Source organism: Toxorhynchites rutilus, chromosome 3 (genome assembly GCF_029784135.1).
Source record: "Toxorhynchites rutilus septentrionalis strain SRP chromosome 3, ASM2978413v1, whole genome shotgun sequence".
Lineage (NCBI taxonomy): Eukaryota > Metazoa > Arthropoda > Insecta > Diptera > Culicidae > Toxorhynchites > Toxorhynchites rutilus.
In genome coordinates this window covers 234,764,910-234,788,124 of record NC_073746.1, presented here as the reverse complement: position 1 = coordinate 234,788,124, position 23,215 = coordinate 234,764,910, and the positions used below count along the sequence as shown (strand labels likewise).

Sequence of the window (23,215 nt, the reverse complement as noted above, 5' to 3'; positions counted from 1 at the left end):
GGACCTCAAACTACGCGTAGTGCAATAATACTGTATTCGGGCAGCTGTTTGCAAGCCGCTTATTGAATCATTTTAATTAGGATTAGGTGCTAGTTATTACGGGTCCTGCCAATCTGTTCCCCATCGGTGGAAAGAAGAACAGCTTTAATGTACCGGAACGCTTGAATTTTTCACGTGCCGTTTGCGAATGGTGCTTTTATTTTCGACAAAAAGGTCGCCTGGGACTTTAATTTTATGTGCGTTTCACGTGAAATTGACTTTATCGCTTCGTTTCCTCTTTCATTTCATTTTTTGCTTTGTTAGATAACTTTTATGCATGAGTATTCTCCAAGGGGGTAATTTTTAAAGCTCATAAAATCTCACTTGTTATCTACGGTTCTTGATTTTTCTCGTCCGATTAGAGCCCGTAATAAAAGTATAATAATCCACCGTTCTCGACAGTTAAAAATCACACAATGAGACAATGTTTGTATTTACTGTCATTTAGAAAATCCTAGTAACTCAATGTTTTCCTTTTCAATATCTAACAAACCATTGTACAATCTATTCAATTTCAGTGCTCAGAAACACCACAATGAACGCATCATATCAACGCCGCCGAAAAGACCTGATACCGAATACGTAGTCTGGATATGGCAGCAGCTGGTCATCGTCTAAACAAGCTCATGTAGGCGATAATCAGATTTCACCTCCATCGTGCGATCTCATCTGAAAATTCATCCAGCACAGTCAGAACCATAACTAGCTACATTTTTGATTGCGTTAACCTATCTCGACGCTAGAACATCAGTCGCCAAACATACCGGGCAAACTAACTATCGTTTCCTTAAACGGATAAAATGTCGATTACCGGTTCGCTAGTCGGTTACGAGAACAACAATGAAGTCTCGAAGAAAAATCGCTCCCTGCTGAACATAACGGCGACATCAAACGCCTCCTCGAAACAATGCCAAAGTCTGAACACCAGCATATCGAACAGTGTGATAACGAACGCGAGCAGTCAGTATCGCCACCGGATGACGGACGGTGGGACCAAGAAGCCTCACCGGCTGCATCTCAACACCCTCTGGTCCGTTTGGTACGGTCTGCTGGTCACTCTGCTCCAGGGTTATCTGATCCTGCAGGGAACCCATCGCTACGTTGGCCTATCAGCGCTGGCGTGGAAATACGAAAAGCCAACGACAGAATTGGACATACAGATTGTGTTCTGTGGACTGGTGGTTCTGTTTTTGCCACTGTTGCTCGCGGCAGCTTTGTTTCGCGTTGGGAATCTTGCCAATGACGGAATTAAACTGGCGTCCGGAACCCGACTCTGTTCGTCCACGTCCACCGACGGACTGGAGGAGGAGGCCTTCGAGGGAACGTTACGGTATGTGTTACATTCTTCCATACATTAATGATAAAAAATGACAAGAACGAAAATAATTTGTGGTTTATGGAAAGATAACAAAGTTCTTCTTTTATTTCGTATGGCTTCAAACATCTTGAAAACATGATTCAAAGATATTTTTTCCAGTTTTTCTATGATCAAAATAATTCGTTGAAGAATACTGTTGAACATTTCAGGACTAAATTTCGAAGAAAGATTTTTGTTTTCTTTACTTACGATTTTGGCTGTGAGGTTTATAAAAAACTGTAGCCAGCCAATCAATGCACCCGTGGCCGAGTGGTTAGCATCTCACATTATCATGCCGGGTGTTCAGGTTCGATTCCCGTTCTGGCCGGGGGATTTTTCGTCAGAGAAATTTCCTTCGATTTGCACTGTGGTCACGCGTATTCTAGTGCTTGCCCCTCGGAATACATTCAAGGCGTGTTATTTGGCTTAAGAAATCTCAACTAAGTATTAATAAATGACGCTAGTTAATGCATACGTTTAGACGGCAAATATTCCACAGGGAACGTTAACGCCATTTAAGAAGAAGAAGCCAGCCAATCAGCTGGTGAATTCTTCTGATGAGCAAGTACCTTTCATGAATGTTCACTATAAACTAACCTACGCAAATTCTTCTTAAATCTTACAATGTTTGTTTCTTGTTTCAATTCAGGAGGTAATGCATTAAATTTTATAATTCCAGCAAAAAATACATTTCTAGTTGCGAGTTCAGTTCGAGCTTTTTCTACTACAAAATTCTCTCTATTTCTAGTATTAAAAGAATGAATAGTATGTGCCTTTACGAGTGGAATATTGCATTTAATATAATTGTTCTTTATTTTAAAAATTAACAACAGAACATTATATTTATGTAGCTTATCAGTGGACAGATGAAAGCAAATTTGGAAAGATTGACATTCGAGAAGTATTGGAACTATTGTGTGATGTAAAACTAACAACAAAAGAAAATATAGCAAAAGTATTTGAATTCGTATGCGAAAGTTATAACATTGCCGCTTTTTGTTTGTCACCTTATTTTAAGATTGAGTACCCTGATGGACAAATAAAAAATACGGGTTTAACTTTTTGGCTGGTGATCAATCTCGGCAATTTTGAGCAAAATTGAAGCATTTAAAAAAAATGTCTTAAAACCGCTGTATGTACAGTGATTTACCACTAATTGGACATATGAAGGCACCAGTCAGTGTCATCTAATTGAACATATCAACAAACACAACATATAGCAGCAAGCCTTGGGAAAAAGGTGACGTGTATTTCAAATCATCACGAAAAAATACGTATTTTCCGTTCCTTTTTTCTCTGTGCTTTTCAGTAATTATTCAAGACGATTTTTTACGGAATTCTAAAGGAAACGGTCTATTGGAAGGACGATTTTTTTCTTGAAGTTGGAATTATTTTGCAAGTGTTTTGTTGAAGTTTTGTGTGAAGTTGCCACTGAACCCGCTTCAAGAATTTTTGAAGTTCTCTAACATCTTTAAGATAAGTTTTCGTTTTATTTTTATTTCACGCATATATCAATACATACACATATACACATTTTGTTTATTGATATATTTATTCATTTTTGTTTTTTTTTTTTTCAAATTTTATCATTTAATATTTGTGTGTTCTGAAGAGTCGGCTCTCTCAACGTTGTTACTTATATTTTTTAAATGGAGGGAAGCGAACCCTCCGATGCTGAAATGAGGGTCTTAGACTCTCCTCCAGATGATTTTACGGTTTCACCAGGAAAAAAAAACAATCGCAGTTAAGCTCTTCGTCTGTACCAAATAGTGACTCTGTTCTCCTCTCTTCGGTACAATCTCTGCCTAATTCTACTCAACTTCCACGTATTATGCAATACCAGAACACCCCGGAGCCATCGAAAAATCGTTGGATGGTGTTTCAAATTTGCAAACACCTGACGTCTAACTACTCAAGTGTCTTAGAAATGACGAAAGTCAATGAAGATAAACTTCACGTTGTGCTCTAAAATTACAAAAATGCTTACGCGATAATGAAAAACTCTTTCTTCACTAATGAATATAAAGTTTATACTCCAGCTCACTTTGTTGAAATCGATGGTGTAGTTACGGAAAATATCTTCAAATAGAAGATTTTGAAAAAGCTAAGGATATCTTCCACAATGCGAATGTTCCTCATATCAAAGTTTTGAAGGAGAGATCCCTGAACTCTTCGAAAACTGAGGGTACAGAAAAGAAGTCTTATTCATCTGGCTCTTTTAGAGTATCATTCGAAGGCATAGCACTTCCAAATTATGGGCTTATTGATAAACTTCCTCTTCCAGTTCGGTTATATACCCCTAAACTAATGACTTATTTTAATTGCAATCAGTTAGCTCACTCAAAAACCTACTGTTGTAATGAAAGGAAATGTTCAAAATGTGGAAACGACTATAATGAAGGCACTTGTAACAAGGATGCTGATGAATGCATTTTATGTGGAGGTGGATACATCGATTTTTCGATCTCTGAAAAAATAAAACAAAGAACATTTTTATCATCCATTATATAATTATTTGTTTATCTATCTTTTAACAATAAAACAAAAATTTGACGGAGAAAGTATATTCAAAATTAAAATAGTTACAAGCTAATGAAGAGAGGACGTACAAAAAAAAGTAGTACCATGGCGTACACAATTCCAGCCCTTCAGTTTATCTGAAACAAAAAAAATCGAACAGATTCTGAATCAGTAAAGACAAGTCAAAAAATTGGCCGTTTGAAGAAAGAAATGCGTTTTTTGTTACGTTTCTCGATTTTTGAAAAATAGTGGAAAAAATAATGATTTTTCATTGGTTCATGCGATAGAGAGATGCATACAGATAATAATATAAATTCGACATAAATAGGTTCAGTAGGATGTGAGATATCGTGTACGCCAGTTTGAAAAAGCTAGTTTCGAGAAAAACGCATTTGAAGTTAATTGTTATGACCCCACTAGATTAGATACCGCATCATTAGAATGGTTCTGACTCGGTAAATAATGAGTTTCTAGAAAAGCTCTTTATTTATTTATATTCTTGAATGTCTAGGCTTCAGAAATATGAAGAAAACATTTTTTATTTTTTTCAAATTTCTCGACTAGAATGCTACCTTAAAGATGGTTCTAATCGATCCTTCGCTGATATGCTCCAGGCAGCTTCACCTCAGGTACCCGAGGTTCTGAAAATTCTTTCTCTGTTATATCAGAGGATGAACATGGCTTCGTTCAGACAATGTGTTAAACATCCATAATTTCAACATTATTCGTTCAGTGATGATTTCTATGGAAAAGTTCTCACGGGTATAAGAAAATGCTACCCATTTTATAGGATTCACCTTCCTCTATTGGAAGGAATTGAAATTACTGCGTGTAAGGCACGTATCAAGGGTAGTGACGTCCTCGTAATCTGTGATGAGACCAAGATTATATTTGTTTTCTATTGTTTTCGTAGCTTTGGACTAGAAGGCACTATATTTTTTTAATTTTTTTTTTTTCTGAAAGCTAAGGTTTTTTACATAACATAATAATGAAAAAATAAAAAAGCCGAATTTATATGAAGAAATCGACTTTTTCGCCCCGGGTGCAACACATACTCTTCCCTGGGTGCAAATGTTTTTACTTTTCTGGCGGAAGGAGGGCGTGCAAATCAACTCTTCCGCCCTGGGAGCAAAAGTTTCACTCGACGCCACTGTGTATACTAATGCCACTCATATCGAGCAACATGTCACTCCATACAAAGAGGTTGAAAATAGGGTCGATTTTTTGATCGCCATAAAAGACAACAATATTTTCGTCGTCTGAAAGATAGCGAAAAATTTATACTGAAGATAATTTTACTTTGAATATAATGCACTGTAACACTGAACAAAGGTTCACCGTTTTAAAGAAAAACTCAAAATTTATCCGTGCCTCCAGTATTTTTTGCTTAAAAGTTGAAGCAAAAAAACCAGGAAGGAAAAATCAAACTATTTCTTGGAAATGCTAATATTTTCCCAAAAATCAACCCACACCTAAATCAATTTCACTTAAACTGGATGACGAAAACATCGTCGAACAAACATCATCCTGCCAGTCATTTGTTGTGAAGACCTGCTGAATAAGGAACTCGGGGTGAATGTGCTTCCTTTGCCCCTCAGTTGAAATGGTGTCAAGAATCACCACGTTCAACGAGACTGATCCTACAGAGGCGCACATAAACACAACCACACAGATGCAAATTTTCCGAGCGATAAGCCAATTATGAATTAACTGGTAATTGATCGAATCGCGATTAGTAAGCAATATTCACCTCTGCTCGCATGAATGATTTTCTAACGCCGTTGTTTAACTTTCAGCGGTTAAGCCGTGTCGTTGGACTGAGTGTTGATAGAATGTTGTTATCAGGATGTTATTGATTTTTACACGCTCATGGCCGGAATGTATAATAATATGTTGCAAAGTTCAAAATCACATTGTTACAAAGTATTTCATTAATTATAACGAAGATATTTTTTATTTTGCAGCGCACTTTGGATACACGGTGGACCAACTTCTGCCTTCATACATATCATAACCGCGATTTGCTTGCTACTTCCGCGGCTATTACTCGAAGCAAAAATGATCGAAAACGGACTCCTTCCAAGAGGTAAGCAGAAATACAACCATATTCACATTTTAGTGCAACTATTCATTAATCAGGAACGATGAATGAGTGCATTTTCCCCACTTTCTTATGTATTGGTCATCCAGTAATCAGATGAACCCATCAATGATTAGATTTTGTTCCATTCATTATCAATGGTACACTCCAATTCGCATCGTCGGCATTTTCAATCCTTTAAATAGGATCAACTGTTCGAAGGTAGGGCACAGTCGACATCATCCTTTCATCTGATACATTGTGAAGTGGTGCGGAAGGTGAAAAGATTTCTATCGAGTGTTCGAGTGAATTAAACCGAGAATGTTGTTTAAGTTAATTCTCATCGCCTTGGGTAAGTTCGCAACAGAAAAGTTCCAGAAAAAAGAAGCAATGAATGAGTTTAACGTTTGATGTATTGGTACTTTTCTAGTGGGAACCTGCTTTGCCGAAAGTCAGAGCAGTGATTCTCCGAAGACGAAGCAACATGGCGACCAAGCGCGACGTGACGGCATGAAGCAATTCCTCGATGATAACTTTGCGTTTGAGCCGAACCAAGTGTATGTTTATAACGTGACAACGAAAACCATGACCGCAATGCCGGATTTGATCGAACAGTGGACCGGTATAGTGACCCATGCCAAGCTGATCGTCAGCTCCAAGCGCGATGGTTACGTCGTAGGTCGCGTTGAGCAGCCGGTCTACGCTCAGTTCAACGAGTATTTACCTCAAGGCTACAGCACCAAGTTGTCCGATTTGGCGCTTTCCTGGAAACCCATGCCGCTGAGCACCAAGCCGTTCGGTATCAAGTACAAGAGGGGCGCAATCAAAGGATTGTTTGTGGAGAACACTGTTCCCAACAACGAGGTCAATGTTTTGAAATCTTACATCAGCCAGCTGCAGATTGATCTTCTTGGTGTCAACTTAGTTAAATCGAAATATAATCAACTGCCGGAGAATGATACCGTGACTGCGGCTTACAAGACCATGGAGCCATCAGTTTCAGGTGAATGTGAAACGTTGTACGATGTCAACGCGATCCCCAAATATCTGATCCAGTCGCACAAGGATTGGGTTCCGCAGCCACAGTATATGGAACGCGATGATAATATTATGGAGATTGTCAAGGCTAGAAACTACAGCAATTGCGATCGTCGCATGGGATACCACTTCGGAATCACCGGTGCGTCCAACATGAAACCCAACACCAACCAAATGGGTAACATTTTGAGCAAGTCCGCCGTGAGCCGTATTTTTGCCGTGGGTAATTCCAAAAACCATACCATTCAATCTGCCTCAACTATCAGTAAGATCGTGGTAAGCCCATCGCTGGTTAGCACCCAGAAGGCCATGGTATACGCCCAGGTCAACATTACACTGGAACGTATTGAACAGAGCAAAAAGGAACCTTCGGCACCAGCTGAGGATCGATCCGTTTTTGTCGGTTTAGTGTACAGCTACAATCTTCCAGAGGATAAGCAAAATCTTGCCCGCCGAGAGAATGAAACATCCAGCTCATCTTCGTCTTCATCTTCCTCATCCTCATCATCTTCTTCCTCCGAAAGTAACTCATCCTCTTCGAGTTCTAGCTCGGAAGAAAAAGATAACCCAAAAATCAGTCCAGCCGAACAGCACAAGAACAAGTTGGAAGAAACCGAACGCCGCGGAAGTCGCAAACGTCGTGATCTTGACGCCATGAAGGAGAAGCAGTACTACGAAGCCTATAAAATGGACCAACACCGGTTGAACCGAAAAAAGAGCACTTCTTCAGATTCCAGCAGCTCAGACGATTCCAAATCATCTTCTTCATCCTCCGAGGAATCTAATCGGAACAATAGAAACAACTCCAGCCGAACCAGCTCGTCGTCATCTTCTTCAAGCAGTTCATCCTCGTCTTCGGATTCTCTTGACAGCAGCGAAGAATACCACCAGCCAGCCCCTAATAGCCAAAAGCATGCTCCCGCAGCCCCGCTTCTGCCGTTTGCTACTGGATACAAGGGTAGCCGTCTTCAGAATGCCCGCAACGTGGATTTCTCACGAATTGTTCCTCAGTTGACGAAGAAAATCGCTCAGGATCTACAGAACCCATCCAGCATGCCCAAAGCCCATACATTGGACGATTTCAATACCCTGAGTCGTCTGCTCCGGAACATGGATCATCAAGAGTTGTATGACATCACTCAAAAATTGTTCATATCACAGAAGGAACGTGAAGATGGTGACAATCATAGTGAAAAATTTGCCATTCGAGTCGATTCCTGGAATGTCTTCCGTGATGCTTTGGCTGAGGCTGGAACTCCACCGGCATTCCAAGTGATCAAGCAATACATTGAAGAGAAGAAACTACGAGGAAACGAAGGCGCCTCCGTTATTGCCACTCTGCCGAAAAGTATCCGCTACCCAACGGAAACTCAAATGCACGAATTCTTCTTACTTGCTACCTCATCTGCTGTGCAGCATCAAGAAGTTCTAAACGCAACTGCAGTGATTGCCTTCAGCGATTTCCTGAACCGTGCCCATGTCAATAATCGTTCAGCTGCCAATTATTATCCGGTCAATAGCTTTGGACGTTTGGCCGATTCGAAGTATCAAATCGTGGCCCACAAAGCTGTCCCATGGTTGGCTCATCAGCTTCGAGAAGCGGTTAAGGATGCCGATAGCGTGCGAATTCAGGTGTACGTCCGCGCTCTCGGTAACCTTGGACATCCGGAAATTTTGAACGTCTTCGAACCATACCTCGAGGGCAAGATTCCGGTTTCACACTATCAGCGATTCGCTATCGTGATGTCATTGGATCGCCTTACTGAGAACTATCCTAAATTGGCCCGTTCGGTCCTGTACAAGCTCTACCAGAACACAGCCGATGTCGATGAAGTTCGCAGCGCTGCTGTTCTGCTGCTCATGCGTACCTCGCCACCGGTGGCTATGCTGCAGCGAATGGCTGAGCAAACCGACAAAGGAAGCAGACAGATTAGTGCACTTGTGAAGAGTCTTATCGAATCGGCCGCCGAATGTGATGAATATGACGAGGATTCGGATCTCGCACAAAACGCACAAGCTGCCATCAAAATGTTGACTCCACAAGACTTTGGCCTGCAGTACTCGACTGCCCAACTGCGAGACTACGCTCTTGAGGAGCTTGATCTCTCGTACCGCATACAAGCCGCGCAATTTGCTTCTCAAAATCACCCGGTACCCGCCGGTATGGTATTGCATTTGCACAAGAATCTCGGCGGACTCAAGCAACTGTCGTCCTATCATTACATTGTTTCGAATGTACAAGCTCTGTTCGATCTCCTGGACGAGAAAATCGTAACCGTTGAAGAACAACAAGAACGTCGTCAACAATCGTCGCCACATCATCAGCATTCTCGCCAGAGCCACGCCAATCAGAAACAGGAAAAGGCACATCAGAAGAGTGACAACAAGGCTGATCAGAAATGGTCCACCACCAGAATCGCTAAGTTGTTGAACATTGACCCGGAGGAGGCCGAACAGGTAGAGGGACAAATTTTATTCGAACTATTCAATGGACATCGTCTATTCGCTTTCGATAATCGCAGTATTGAGCAATCACCGCAGCAAATCCGTCGATTTTTGCAAGATTTAGAGAATGGAAGGCGAATGAATGTCACCAAAATGTACCAACAAAATTCACTGAGCATCGCCATGCCGCTTGAAACCGGTTTCCCGTTCACCTATTCTCTACACATTCCAACTCTGGTTAAGTTCGAGATTGAAGCAAGTGCTAAAACCTCGCCAAACGTTGCACACAAGGCATCTGGACACCCGGAAAACGAGAACGACGAACAAATCTACATCCCCTTGACTGCTAACATTTCCGCCGACGTTAACGTCGTTTACTCCCAGCTGGTGGATGCCAAGGTTGGATTCACAACTCCATTCGATCATCAGCGATACATCGCCGGATATCAGAAAAAGAAACACGCGCAGGTTCCCTTGAGCATTGAGGCTGCACTGAACTTTGCCGATGACGATTACGAAATTAACGTACAACCATTGGAGCCCAAGAATGATGTTTTGATTGGTCACATCAGCTCATGGCCTTACACAGTATACAAGGACATCACCGACATTCGATCGGTTGCCGAACATCCAAACGCTCAAATCCTACACAGCTCTGAACATAGCACTACCTCATTCGAGCAGACCCTCGGCCATCAAATGACTGGTGTAGCCTTGCGTTTGCAGGTTAAACACGACAAACCAACATATGATTTTGATTACATTTTGGAACGCCTGCAGGCACAAGATTTCATGTCAGTTCTTATACATCCATTTGTTTCCGAGACTCATCACTACCATCAGGTCAACCTTTGGTACGACGCTCAACGCACCGCTGCTAAGAACATGAAATTCACGCTGAAAATCAAGAGCGAGGATGACACCACCCAAGACTACGAAGAATCGGCAATCAAACATCCAAAGGCACGTCACGGCGTGGATGGATACTTCAACGAACAAAACCTGGCTCAGCCCTACGTATCTACGCCAAACAGTGAACGACGACAAAATCAGCTCATGAAGAACGCCGGTGCCGGAATCCGCAATAGCCAGATCAGCGTCGTTGATATTGGTGTGCAATTCGAAGGACGCCAGCAAAAGGCTGAGTTTGTGTTAACCATAGCTAACGCTGAATCTCCTGTAGATGAGAAGTCACGCACGCTGATATTCGCCGCTGCCAGTCCTTATCTTTCCATTGCATCTGTTAAACCGGCGCAGCTCCAGGCATGTCTCAGTTTAACCCAACAACACCCGAATGTACCTATGCTGAATTTCATCAACGCTCTGAACCAAAATGCTGAATCTACCATCGACCTAGAACTGGCGTTCGGTGAGAAATGTCAAGGAGGAGCCCAGCTTTCGGTAAGCGGTAAATTGCGTCAAACTGACCAGTGGCGTCACCATCTGAGGGTATCGGAACTCGGAAAACAGTGTAAGGAGCAAATGGACAAAGGTTACTACCAACTGCCACATTGTCAAAACGCTACTCGCCAGGCTAGTTATCAGGATCATATGACGTTCGACATCGAATACAAGGACGTACCGGTCGTTATTCAGAACTACACTAGCAAAGTGTTGAACTTCGTCCAAAGTACTGTTGCTCCATGGTGGGCAGAGAACTCCATGTCTCACAAAAGCAAGCAAGGACAAGCACAGCTGAAGCTCGAGTTGTCACCAACTGTTGATCGCGTCAACGTTACGCTTACCACACCAAACCGCAGAATTGAAATTGAACAATATCCAGTTGAAAGTGAATGGGCAAAATACTTTGTCTCGATGCATCCAGACTTGGACTGGGATGAGCGCTTGGCGACCTACGCCTATCGTGGAGAGAGTAATCGTAAGTATTAATTCTACATACGGCACAATGATGGGTGAACTTATTTGTTTTCTTTTTCCGTTCAAAGCATCTTGCGTTGTCGCTACGGAACACGTCAATTCATTCGATGGAAGAACTTACGAATACAATACAGGAAACTGCTGGCATGTCGCTATGCATACCGTTAAGCCGGACGTACACAACGCCGCTCAGCATTCCCACTTCGGCACGCCCGATGCGAATCAACAGTATAACAACGGATTTGAAGAACACGAACAGATTTCGATTCTTACCCGTAATGATGAGAAGAATCAACAGCATCTGAAAATCGTCCTTGGCCAAAAGGATCAGTGGGACTACAATGTCGATGTTATGCCAAATGGAGCGGAGCTTCCACAGGTGTACATCAACAACGAACCCCTGCAGGTTCATGAGAAATACTCCATTCCTCTGTACTCCCAAGACGAGGGCAACCAGCCTCTGCTTCGCGTCCACGCCTTGCCCGGAAAGGAAATCAAGATTGATATTCGCGATGGCTCGGTCTACATTGTTAGTGATGGATATCGTGCACGAATTTTCGCTGAGCAGTCGCTCTACGATAACACAGTGGGACTCTGCGGAACCGACAATAAGGAAGGTGAGGATGATTTCATCACCCCTCAGCAATGCATTATGCGTAAACCGGAATATTTCGCCTCTTCCTGGGCAATCACCGGACAGAACTGCACTGGACCAGCTAAGGCCTACGCCATTGCTTCACAGCAAAAACAGAAGGAGGAATGCGTCAAGATTGAGTACATGTACGGAAATGTAATCAGTGAAACTGAAGCTGGCCGCAAACGCTATCGACACTACAATCACCACGTTGATTCTTCGAGCTCTTCGTCGTCGTCGTCGTCATCTTCTTCCAGCTCATCCTCGAGTAGCTCCGAGTCGAACAGCCGCAACTCCGATTCTTCGTCATCATCATCATCGTCTGAAAGCTCGGAACACAATCCAGCCAAACAGAAGGGTAGCGAGAAGGAGTGCACCGTAAATCATCAAGTGCAGTACGTTCGGCAGGGGGATCAGATTTGCTTCACGAAGCGCCCTCTGCCAGCTTGCAACCCACGTTGCAAGGTCACTGAAAAGAGCGAGAAGTACGTGGATGTTCATTGCCGACCGGCCACGGATTCGGCCGCTCAGCTCCTGCGGCAGCAAATCAACAAGGGTGCCAACCCAGACATGAGCGCCAAGTCGGTCTCCAAGACGCTGAAGTTCGCTCTGCCAAAGAAATGCGTCCACATCCAGTAAAAACATCACAGAACGAACAAACGAGAACGCCATAGTTTTAAGTGCATCCAGAAAATGTATAAAAAAGAAAAGTCGTTGAAATGAATATATATATATTGCAAAAATTAAGTTACTCGTTTTAATGATGTGTTTACTGGCGATATCGTCCGTTAATGTTTACTCGGGAACCGATCAATCGTTTGTAACCGGCAGCACTGCAGCACTTGATATCTGTACAGAAATCTCATGTAGATTACACAATTCGTAGTTGACACACTTTGCTTGAATCAATGCAAAGAAACCGGACAATCAATCATCAATTTGGAAATTTTATGACGAAGTACTACGTCTTTCAGTAAGGGTGGAAAATAAAAAGAAAACAGGTAACGTTTTTTACGTAGGGCTACGTCGTTGATTGGTATATAGGGGGGTCACTCTACTAAAAATGTAACGAAAAATTAAGAGATTTCAAATGCATACTTGTGCAACACAAGATTGTGTGTAATAATTCGTTATATCAATCAAATTGGACATCCAGCCAATGTGTAGGAATAAGAGTGATGTAGATGGTGGAGTGAGTTAGTAAGATGACTGCAATTTCGAGGAAATTCATTATTTCAGAAAATCATTATTTCAGCGATACCAAGGTGGTATTGTCACTGCCCACAGTGTCAGTGTGTGCGAAAAAACACTACTCCCGATTACTAACAATGCCATAGCTATCCATTTAAAATAAACCAGCTTTATGATTTCATTTGTATCTTGCCTCGGAATACCAAGAAATCGTAAATATTATCAAAATTTATTGTTTCTTCTTCTTATTCAGTGTAATTAATGACTATATATATTTTTTGTTTATTTATTTATTCATTTTCGTCAAACAAATGTAGACTACATACTTATATATTAGGCTGTAAAAAAATCCTGCGGTATTTCCGCGAGGTGTCGTTGTAAGCGCGTAGTTCTAGTTGTATTCATTGTATCGAGTCATACTATAGCTTGTTGGAAAGGTATTTTTGCGCTATAATATAGTCCTTGACAGTGTTTTGTTTGGTTAAGTCGTTCGTGAGTTATAGTGTCGCAAATATGGAGCAAAATAAAGAGAAAATACGACATATTTTACAGTACTGCTATGACAAAGGCAAAAATGCATCTCAAGCTGCCAATAAAATTTGTGCAGTTTATGGACCCGATACAGTTTCCATTTCCACCGCACAACGATGGTTTCAACGTTTTCGTTCTGGTGTAGAGGTCGTCGAAGATGCGCCACGCTCCGGAAGGCCTGTTGTCGAAAATTGCGACAAAATCGCTGAATTAAGTGCGATTCACATACAACATCCACGTCACATTTACGTTCCGTCCCGTCACGTTGCGTTAGTTATTCTTCCAAGCAATTCTTATGGAAACATTCACATACACCGGCAACGTAACGACCCGTCAGCGACCGTCGAACGAAAACGACCGGCAGGATTTGTAGAAAAGAATAATTGACGGAGACGGACGGGTTTTTGTCTGGGCTTTGTGTCTCGGCTTTTGTTTTTGTTTTGGTTGTCATCACATTGCAACGCCATATTAGATGTTTTGGTTACAGAAGAGCTCGTATTAAATTGGTTTCATTTTTAAATTCGGTGAGAGTTGCAGTTTTGTTTTAAAATGGATGACGAGAGATTGATAGAAATGGTGCGACAACATGAGGAGCTATATAATATGCGTGACAAACATTACAACGACAAAATATACAAAGATAATGTTTGGAGGAAAATAGCTAGTGAGCTCGGTACAACAGGTAAATTTATTTAAATTTTCAAACAGCGTGAATATTCGAATATTAACAGGACTAACGAATTTTGTTGTTGTTCCGGACAAAATTCAAAAATTCACATCGTTGTTTTGATTAATCGTATAATCCGTTTGAGGCAACAACATATGTAATGCAAAAGAGTTTACTTTATGTAGCATATAAGTGATTGTTTTCTATTCAGGGTTTAATACGATTTGATTTGAAGCATAATGATGGAGAACTCAGTGTCAGAACTGCTTGTATTGTATCGGTGGTATAGTCAGAAGCAATAAGAGTTTAGAGTACATTCGAGTGCCCGATATTAATCAGAAGTTAAGAGAAATATAAAATATGCAATACTTCGGAATACCACACTGTTGTTAGTATTGAGGGGTTATGAGACCATGTTCATTGTGATATTTCCATCGCTAAAGATTAAACATGTTTCTAAAACTGTAAAAAATTCACGTAGTTCATTAGCATCCTGACCCTCATCATGCTGCTTCCAGTACTATGCTTTTGAAATTTCACGCAACATCAATTAATATTGATTAATAATATAATTGAAAACGAATAAAGATGTGATCTCAAAGATCTTATGTATGAAAGTCCCACTGTAAAAGATATTATTTTACATTCAATACATTTACATTTTAGATAAATTCTACATTCAATCAAGTTTAATGGATATGGTAACATATTAAAACAATTGTAATAGGTACAGCAGATCTTTATTAAATATAGCATAGCCAAAACTATTGATTACAAAAACCGGTCCCTCTGCCACGGTAGAGACCCGCTCGTTGAATTGAAAAAATCTTTATACGTTTCACGTATCAAAAAAGCTGAAGCGTCAGCATTACCTCCTTTTTTTTATCCAAAATATATATTTTTATTGAGGCTCATATGGCGTCAACCGGGGCCGGGAGTTCAATATTTCGACAATGTTTGGCTTATAACTATGTTAGTAATATGTAACCGATTACTCGCGGTTGGCTCGAGGTTAGTATTACAAGTGTTTTCGTAATTGTGATGTTGCTGTCTTCAATGATCTGTACCTGTGCCCGACACGGGATACTTCCTATTGGGATGCAGCTGATCATTAATCAGCAACGCCCCCCTAGTCTGTACCCCATATCTAGCGTGGTGCGTCTTCTCGAGGAATCCAGGATAGAATGGTCACTAGCCGGCGCAATCATCAGCTCGTGTAGAGTTGTCATGAGCGGTACAACCTTTGGCTTTTGTTGAATCATCAGTGGACTGCACAACCTTTGACCCGTGTATCTGTAAAGAGTATGTGTATGTATTGCATTATGCATTACCTCCTTGCCGAGGTAAATTTGTTACATATGATTCTTCTTCTAGAGATTCTAAATTTACAGTACTATTATCCTTGATGTTATTGTGCAAAATACAAGTTGTTAATATAATTTTGTCAACGTTCCCGGGTAGAGAATTGATTTTTCGGAAATAGATTCTAAATTTATGAGCCAACTGTCCAAAACATGATACTCTTCTTGCTCTGGAAAGTTTATAGATATAAATTTGTTTGTTAATATCACCATTGATCGAAGCACCAGGAAAAGGTCGTAGCAAGTACGTCTTGAGTGGGAAAGCTTCATCTCCAACGATCACAAAAGGTGCTGGACGCTCTGTTCCTGGTAGATTCCGCTCTTTGTGTGGGCATGTTTAGTCTACCAGCTTCGAGTGATTTTCCCAAATTAAAGTTTGAGAAAATTCCTCCGTCACTATTTTTACCCATAGCACCTATATCTACTGCTATAAATTTGCAATTCGCATCAACCAAAGCTAGTAGAACCACGGAAAATGTGTGCTTGTAGTTATAATACATGGAACCACTGTTAGGAGGTACAAAAATTTCTACGTGCTTCCCGTCGAGTGCTCCTAAACAGTTAGGGAAATTCCACATGTTCCAGAATTCGGTTGCTATTCTCCTCCAGTCCTCTACAGTTGGTTGCGGCATCACTTCCATAAGCATCTCGTCAATTATTGCTTGGCATACTTCTTTGACAATGGTATGTACTGTAGAATGACCCAACCGAAAACTGAATGCTATTATCTGAAACGAATCGCCAGTAGCCAGGAATCTATAATAGAAAAAAAATAAAATCGTTTTATTAGAAAACTGGACGGATATAACTGTACACTGTAACAATACAAGTAAGTGAGCAAAAAGGGTGATAAGTCGTGCGATAAATTAGTTTCCATGGTTTAATATATGCTAGGGATTTTCCCAACATGTGAAAATATCAAATTTATCCGTCATTCATCCGATGTATAAAAAATAATGCAATAATCAAATCGTACGTTTTTCTCCTAGGTACAGCATGTAGAATGAGATGGATTTCCCTGCGCGATCAGCTGAGGAAGGCGAAGAAAAAGAAGGCCACAAGAAGCGGACAAGCTGCCGTACCGAATATTAAATGGAAGTACGAAGACAACATGTCATTTGTACTTCCGTTTCTTAAAGAGCGGGATACTTGCAGCAACATTCCCGGGGAAGAATACATCAACTGTGAGACACTAGTTGACGATGGAGAGGAATTTGGAAATACCGAAGAAATTTCTGAACCAGCTCCGAAAACGATGACAAGTGCGAGTGCTCCTTCGTCTTCAGGCTCGAATAAATTCCATGGCAGGAATAGGCATGCCAAAGAATCGCCATCAACCATGCTCATGCAGTATCTGGTAGACTGTAATAAGAAACAATCCGAAGCTGTATCGAAGACACATCCAATTGATGTGTTCTTTCAGAGTCTGTCAGCCACAGTGAAAACATTTTCGCCTGAATTCCAACATTTGGCGAAAAAACGGCTTTTCGATACAGTTTCTGATCTTGAATGGCAACAGCTCCAAGTGAGGTCTCAAAATTCTCGGCCTTCAGCTTCATCAACTATTGCTTTTCCTTCAGATGAAGCATCACCGGAGGCGGCTTGCTATTCTTTCATTTCTTGTGATCCTGATGAATTAATAGAATGAATTTAGTTTAGATTTTTTTTTAGAATTAGAAACAATAAAAGTTGAAATTTCAAACATTTACATTACACATACATTTTATACATTTTATAAATCGAACCTTCTCTACCAACCCCTATTTTGTATACTTCCTTTTTTTCTCAAAATTTTTGAATTTAGCTCAGTACTTCGTCTACCGTCTATTTATCGAATTCTTTATATTTATAGACATAATTATCATCGTCCTGCATAGGAAATCAATGCTTATTCGTGTATAAATGCTAGCCTTTTTTACGTATCTCATTCATAATAAATTAATAATTTAACATATGCAAAACAATGTGTCAATAAATGACACAAATCATCTAACAAATTGTGTATGAAGTGAAGTGAAAATAACGAATTGTCCCGTAAAGTTGGTCCGCAAGAGGTTGCCGAACTAAACTAATTTTTGAACCAAAAAAGAAACATTATCTGGAACGAATTTAATAACGCACTCTCATCACACATTCCAATTCATTAAGAATGTACAAAATATACGCTCTATGACACCAAGTTTCTCAAATTTCTTCTTTTTCTCCTTCTAAATAAATATTATGTAAATATTTGAAAATAACTTAGCTTAATGCAACATAGTCATTACCTTAAACAAACCATCAATCTTTCTTTAGCACAAATTGCTTGGCGAAAAGAGGTGTTTTCTTTCGAAATCCTTGGCGCAATACGTTCCAACAAATAATAAAATTGGGACATCGGCATCCGAAAATATTTGTGGAAACTCAAATCCTCCTCTTCCAGTTCCCTGAACAATGTGTGGAATTCCCCTTCCTGCTTCCTGAGAGTCAACATATTCCGGATCCATCGCTTTCTACGGCGCCTAGTACTCTCTTCCTCATCCAACAATATAACAATAACCGCTAATTGTTTTTTGGAAAACTTCGGCATCTGCAAAAAAGTAGGAATTATTTTATTTATTTGGCTAATAGAAGTGTACCAAATATTGTCATACCTTAAAAAACTCAGATTTATAATGAAATTAATCAAAGCAAACTCGATTTTTTTCAGCAGTTCTCTAAGCTCAAAATAAACTTCTGACACAGAATCAAAACATCAACTAATTCATTCGTTGACATTTGACGGGACGTTGCTGCTGCTAGCACTGACTGCAAGTGTGAATTGGTGGCGACGTGAATGGTACGTGGACGGAACGTGGACGTTCTTTTCCGTAACGTTGTATGTGAATCGCACATTAGCCGAGAAAGACCGGCATAGTAGCAGCCGTAGCATAGGCCAAGAGCTGGGGATAAGTCATCAAACCGTTATTAACCATTTGAAGAAGCTTGGATTCACAAAGAAGCTCGATGTATGGGTGCTACACACGTTGACGCAAAAAAACATCTTTGACCGTATCGACGCATGTGAATCGCAACAAAATCGACCCGTTTCTGAAGCGGATGGTGACTGGCGATGAAAAGTGGGTCACTTAAGTACGACAACGTGAAGCGCAAACGGTCGTGGTCGAAGCCCGCTGAAGCGGCTCAGACGGTGGCCAAGCCCTCATTAACGGCCAGGAAGGTTCTGCTGTGTGTTTGGTGGGATTGTCAAGGAATAATCTATTATTAGCTGCTTCCCTATGGCCAAACGCTCAATTCGGACCTGTACTGCCAACAACTGGACCGCTTGAAGGTAGCACTCATGAAGAAGAGGCCATCTTTGATAAACAGAGGCCGCATTGTCTTCCATCAGGACAACGCCAGGCCACACACTTCTTTGGTGACGCGCCAGAAGCTCCGGGAGCTCGGATGGGAGGTTCTTTTGCATCCGCCGTATAGTCCGGACCTTGCACCAAGTGACTACCACCTGTTTTTGTCCATGGCGAACCAGCTAGGTAGTCATAAGTTAGCCACAAAAGAGGCCTGTGAATATTGGCTATCCGAGTTTTTTGCCAATAAGGAAGCGAGCTTCTATAACAGGGGTATTATGAAGTTGGCATCTCGTAGGGAACAAGTCATCGAACAAAACGGCGCATATTTGACTTAAAACAGATGAATGTAACTAATTTTATGAACAAATGAAAATTCAAAAAAAATACCGCAGGATTTGTTTGACAGCCTAATATTAATGTTACAATGTTTTCTTAAGTTAAATATTAATCCTACGGTACATGTTTCTTTTTAGCTGTTTTTTATTCATTGTTGTGTCAATTAATTCGCAGTGCTGATTGTATATACGCCTCAAGCGATTGATAGGAGCGTTGTTTGCATAATTTATTCTGGATGTTTTGGTTAGAAACAAATTGCGTGTTCTTAGTTGACGCCCAGGTACATAGAAATTTATTTTTTTCTAGTAATTCAGCTGATTGTACTGCCATTCTACGCATAGTTGTCCCATGTTACTTTTTGACAATTTTCACTTTTCTTCATAAAACGATGTTTTAATGCCTAGTTTTCCGTAAAAACACAAAAAAAAAACTTATTGTTTGTTCCCAGCTTTTATAAAAACAACATCAAGCTCAATTGTCCCATGATGATATTCTATTCAAAACTGTCCCACCATGTATTTTTTGTAGCTCTATATCAAATAAATCGGTTCAAGTACAAGAATTTTATGTCACACTTTCAGCAGGGCTAATGTACTCATTTCTGGTTTGGAAAAACAAACTAATTTTCAAACAAATAAAAAAAGTTTAACAGAACACGTGTACACCTTGTTACAGAATGCCTAATAACAATGAGATTTATATTCTGTAAAGGTATTGCAGATTACTCCCTTCTTCATAAAACGATGTTTTTATGCGTACTCTTTCGGAAAAAACACAAAAAACTTATTGTTTGTTTCCAGTTTCTAAAAAACAACATCAAATTCAACTGTCCCATGTTGATATTCAAGGCATAACTGTCCCACCATGAATTTTTATGTCCGCAACCAAGATTGATTGATTCAAATGAGGAGATCTTTTCAAATTTCATTAAACAATAGTTTTCTGCTTATAAAAAACCCAGCGTATTGCTAAACCGAAATGCTTAAAGCTTCTGATAGACAAATATGCTATAAACTCTCAGTTGCAGGAAGTGGAAATGAGAGCCAGTTCAACTTACGGAGTGCAAATAAGAGAAACTGCTTCTGGTCTGACTCAATGCGGTACGACCATATACGGGTTCCAAACGATGTTACAGTATTTCAGAATGGGCCTTACATATGTGATATACAAAAGCTTTATTGTGTATGGGTCCTGGAAGTTTTGTGAGAAGCGTTTGATAAGGCTTAACACACTATTTGCCTTATTGATTACAGAGTTGTAGTGTTCTATGAATGAGAGTTTACAGTCCAGGACGACGCCTAGATCTCTAACTATTTCACATTTTTCTACATTTCTGATTTCCAAGACGTATTACAATATTTGGTACATGATTTTTTCTGCTAAATGTTATGGAGTTGCATTTTTTTTCAATTCAGTTTAAGTAGATTTTCATTACACCAAGTATGGAATACATGTATTTCGTTTTGGAATGCTTCGATGTCGTTTTCATCACCAATTTCCGCGAATAGCTTCATGTCATCTGCAAACACAAGTACAAGAGGATCAAGATGAGAGCCTTGTGGGCAAGGATGGAAAACAAGGGAGCATGATGAGATTTACGATTAATCGCAAACTGCACAGATCGTAATCTGTGCAAACTGCGACTATTAATCCTCTCCCATCATAACCAAATGATTTTCTCTTGGTAAATCTGAGTTGACCAAAGCATTGCTAGACTGAAACTGGTTCGAATAATTGAGTTACTCTCCTTCCTCGTTCTGTTTACAACTCCTAACAAGAATTTGCTCCATGGGAATGAGTATCTCTATGACGTACGCTTTACGATTCTCGTTCTCTCGTCCGGGAGTTCAATTTTCCTCTCCGAGCGCGTTTACTTCGATGAAACTATGTGAATAAAAAATGCGCTACAGCAGATAGGACGACATTAATGTTTAATGTTCCCCACAGAGGATTTCTCAGATGGTGTTTAAATTCATCTACAAGAGACTACAAACAACAATCCCCTCAAATCACTAATTTATGAGTTAATGTAAATGCTTATTGGCCAAGGCTTTTACGATATCGAACACGAGGACTTTCGAAATATATTTTTCCGCCAGCACAAATACAGAACACTCCTTTCGGGCCCGAGTAAACTTGTAGCTTGAAAAGACCTTAATTACCTTAAATTAATCAAAAACATAAATTAGCGCAAATATGTCAACATGTGTTTTTTGTGTAAGCACGTAAATATTTACTCATTAAATTTTAGGACTGTGGAACTCTACATAATTTATATACAGATAGACTATCCACAATTTGTGGGGGGAATACTCATACAACTCAAATGAGTAATGATTATCTGCTATCACAAAGCCGAGAAACGTTTTGACGTTTAGTTTTACTACTGATTCATTAAAAAAAATTAAGCTTTATTTTAAAATGTTTTCTTATCCTGAGACTGGCTCACCATACCGTAGGCTAACCTCAAGGATATTTTTCATCCATTTTCGGCGAATAATCAATAGAGTGCCATGTTATGAAACATCAGAACAATAGCAAAAACAACAAAAAAGATTTTGGGCGGGATGAGATTCGCCCAAATCTGCTGGTAATAAAATTAATCAATTGCATCCATTTCCCGTCTGCTGTTTATCGGGCGGGAGACGACAGCATAATAAAATCGACACGAGACTGAGTCAGCCACTCACTGCGGTCAGTGCAATAGAGAATTAAAAATCCCTCGACGAGTGTCGTAAGATTTCAGTTGATCGTCTCTTGTTACACTTTCCGATCAAGAGATCATCATCCGCTCTATGGGATGGGATTAATCGTTTGTGGCTTGCACTCACGATAAACCTTGAGTAGTAGAAGTAATGCTTCGCGATTGCATACAGTGGGGATTCCTCATTCATATTGCTTTTTTGAGATCTTGGTAGCTCACCGTTCCAAGTATTCTCTCTGTGTACATATGAAGGATAAAAGAGCATCGCCTGCTGGGGGTGATTTAAAAACATCCGACTAGAGGGATATACTTATTTATTGATTGTTGAATGTGATTTTTTACCATCACTGCTTGTAGGACTCCCGAAGTGATTTTTACTGGATTTGAGAGAGAATTTTGAAAATGAACAATTTGTTCACGATTTGTTAGATAAGAATTGAGCCAGTTTAAGAGTCCTTGTTCCATTCCAATTTTCTGCATTTTGAAGAGTAGTAATGGAATGTCGATGCGGTCAAATGTTTTACTGAAGTCATTGTAAAGAGCTTATACGTGTTTGCCATTTTCCCTTGCATTCAAAATAAAAGTCATAAATGCCAACAGATTAGTTGTAGTTGAGCGGCCTTTGAAGAAGCCTTGTTGCATACACGTTATTCTATTCCTTACTTGTTGGAAGTAGTTTTTATTCACTATTGCTTCGAATAGTTTACGAAAGCAAGAGACAATGGAAATTGTACGATAAATGGTTTACTGATCCACATATTCTTCGGCTGCCATTCCACCTCATTTTGTTTCACACTGATATTAATTATTCACTTCCAGTTAGACAGATGAATTTTTTTTTTTTTTTTTTCTTCTGTAGGAGCATTGAACCACTGCGACCATTAGTTTGATCTATTGTGGTGCACTCCAGTTTACTATATATGCGCTGTCAGTTCGTTCCATCACTCAAGGAATAAGTGATAGTCGCACTAGGACTTTGCATCTCCCCCCAAGAAGGTATGACTTCTTTTAAGAAGTTTCTTACCTTTTTTGGTTCAGCAGACCATATCTCGTTAGGCATAAGAATGCCCTTTCCAAGAATCCGCAGTCTTTGCTGAATCAATAC

General features: G+C 40.2%; 2 protein-coding genes across 2 annotated transcripts in view; both read left to right on the top strand.

Annotated features, from left to right (window-relative positions):
• The window catches only part of LOC129778147 (protein tincar), a 316,584-nt gene that overhangs the window by 195,302 nt on the left and 98,067 nt on the right, over positions 1–23,215 (top strand). The window contains exons 5-6 of the mRNA XM_055784877.1: positions 558–1,369; positions 5,881–6,002. Of these exons, the coding sequence (XP_055640852.1) occupies positions 840–1,369; positions 5,881–6,002 (652 nt within the window). The 5' untranslated portion in view covers positions 558–839. The remainder of the gene's footprint in view (positions 1–557; positions 1,370–5,880; positions 6,003–23,215) is intronic.
• On the top strand, positions 6,190–12,738 carry LOC129778146 (vitellogenin-A1-like). The gene is made up of 3 exons (XM_055784876.1): positions 6,190–6,348; positions 6,427–11,358; positions 11,426–12,738. The coding sequence occupies exons 1-3, from the start codon at positions 6,318–6,320 to the stop codon at positions 12,628–12,630; spliced, it is 6,168 nt and encodes a 2,055-aa protein (XP_055640851.1). The 5' UTR covers positions 6,190–6,317; the 3' UTR covers positions 12,631–12,738.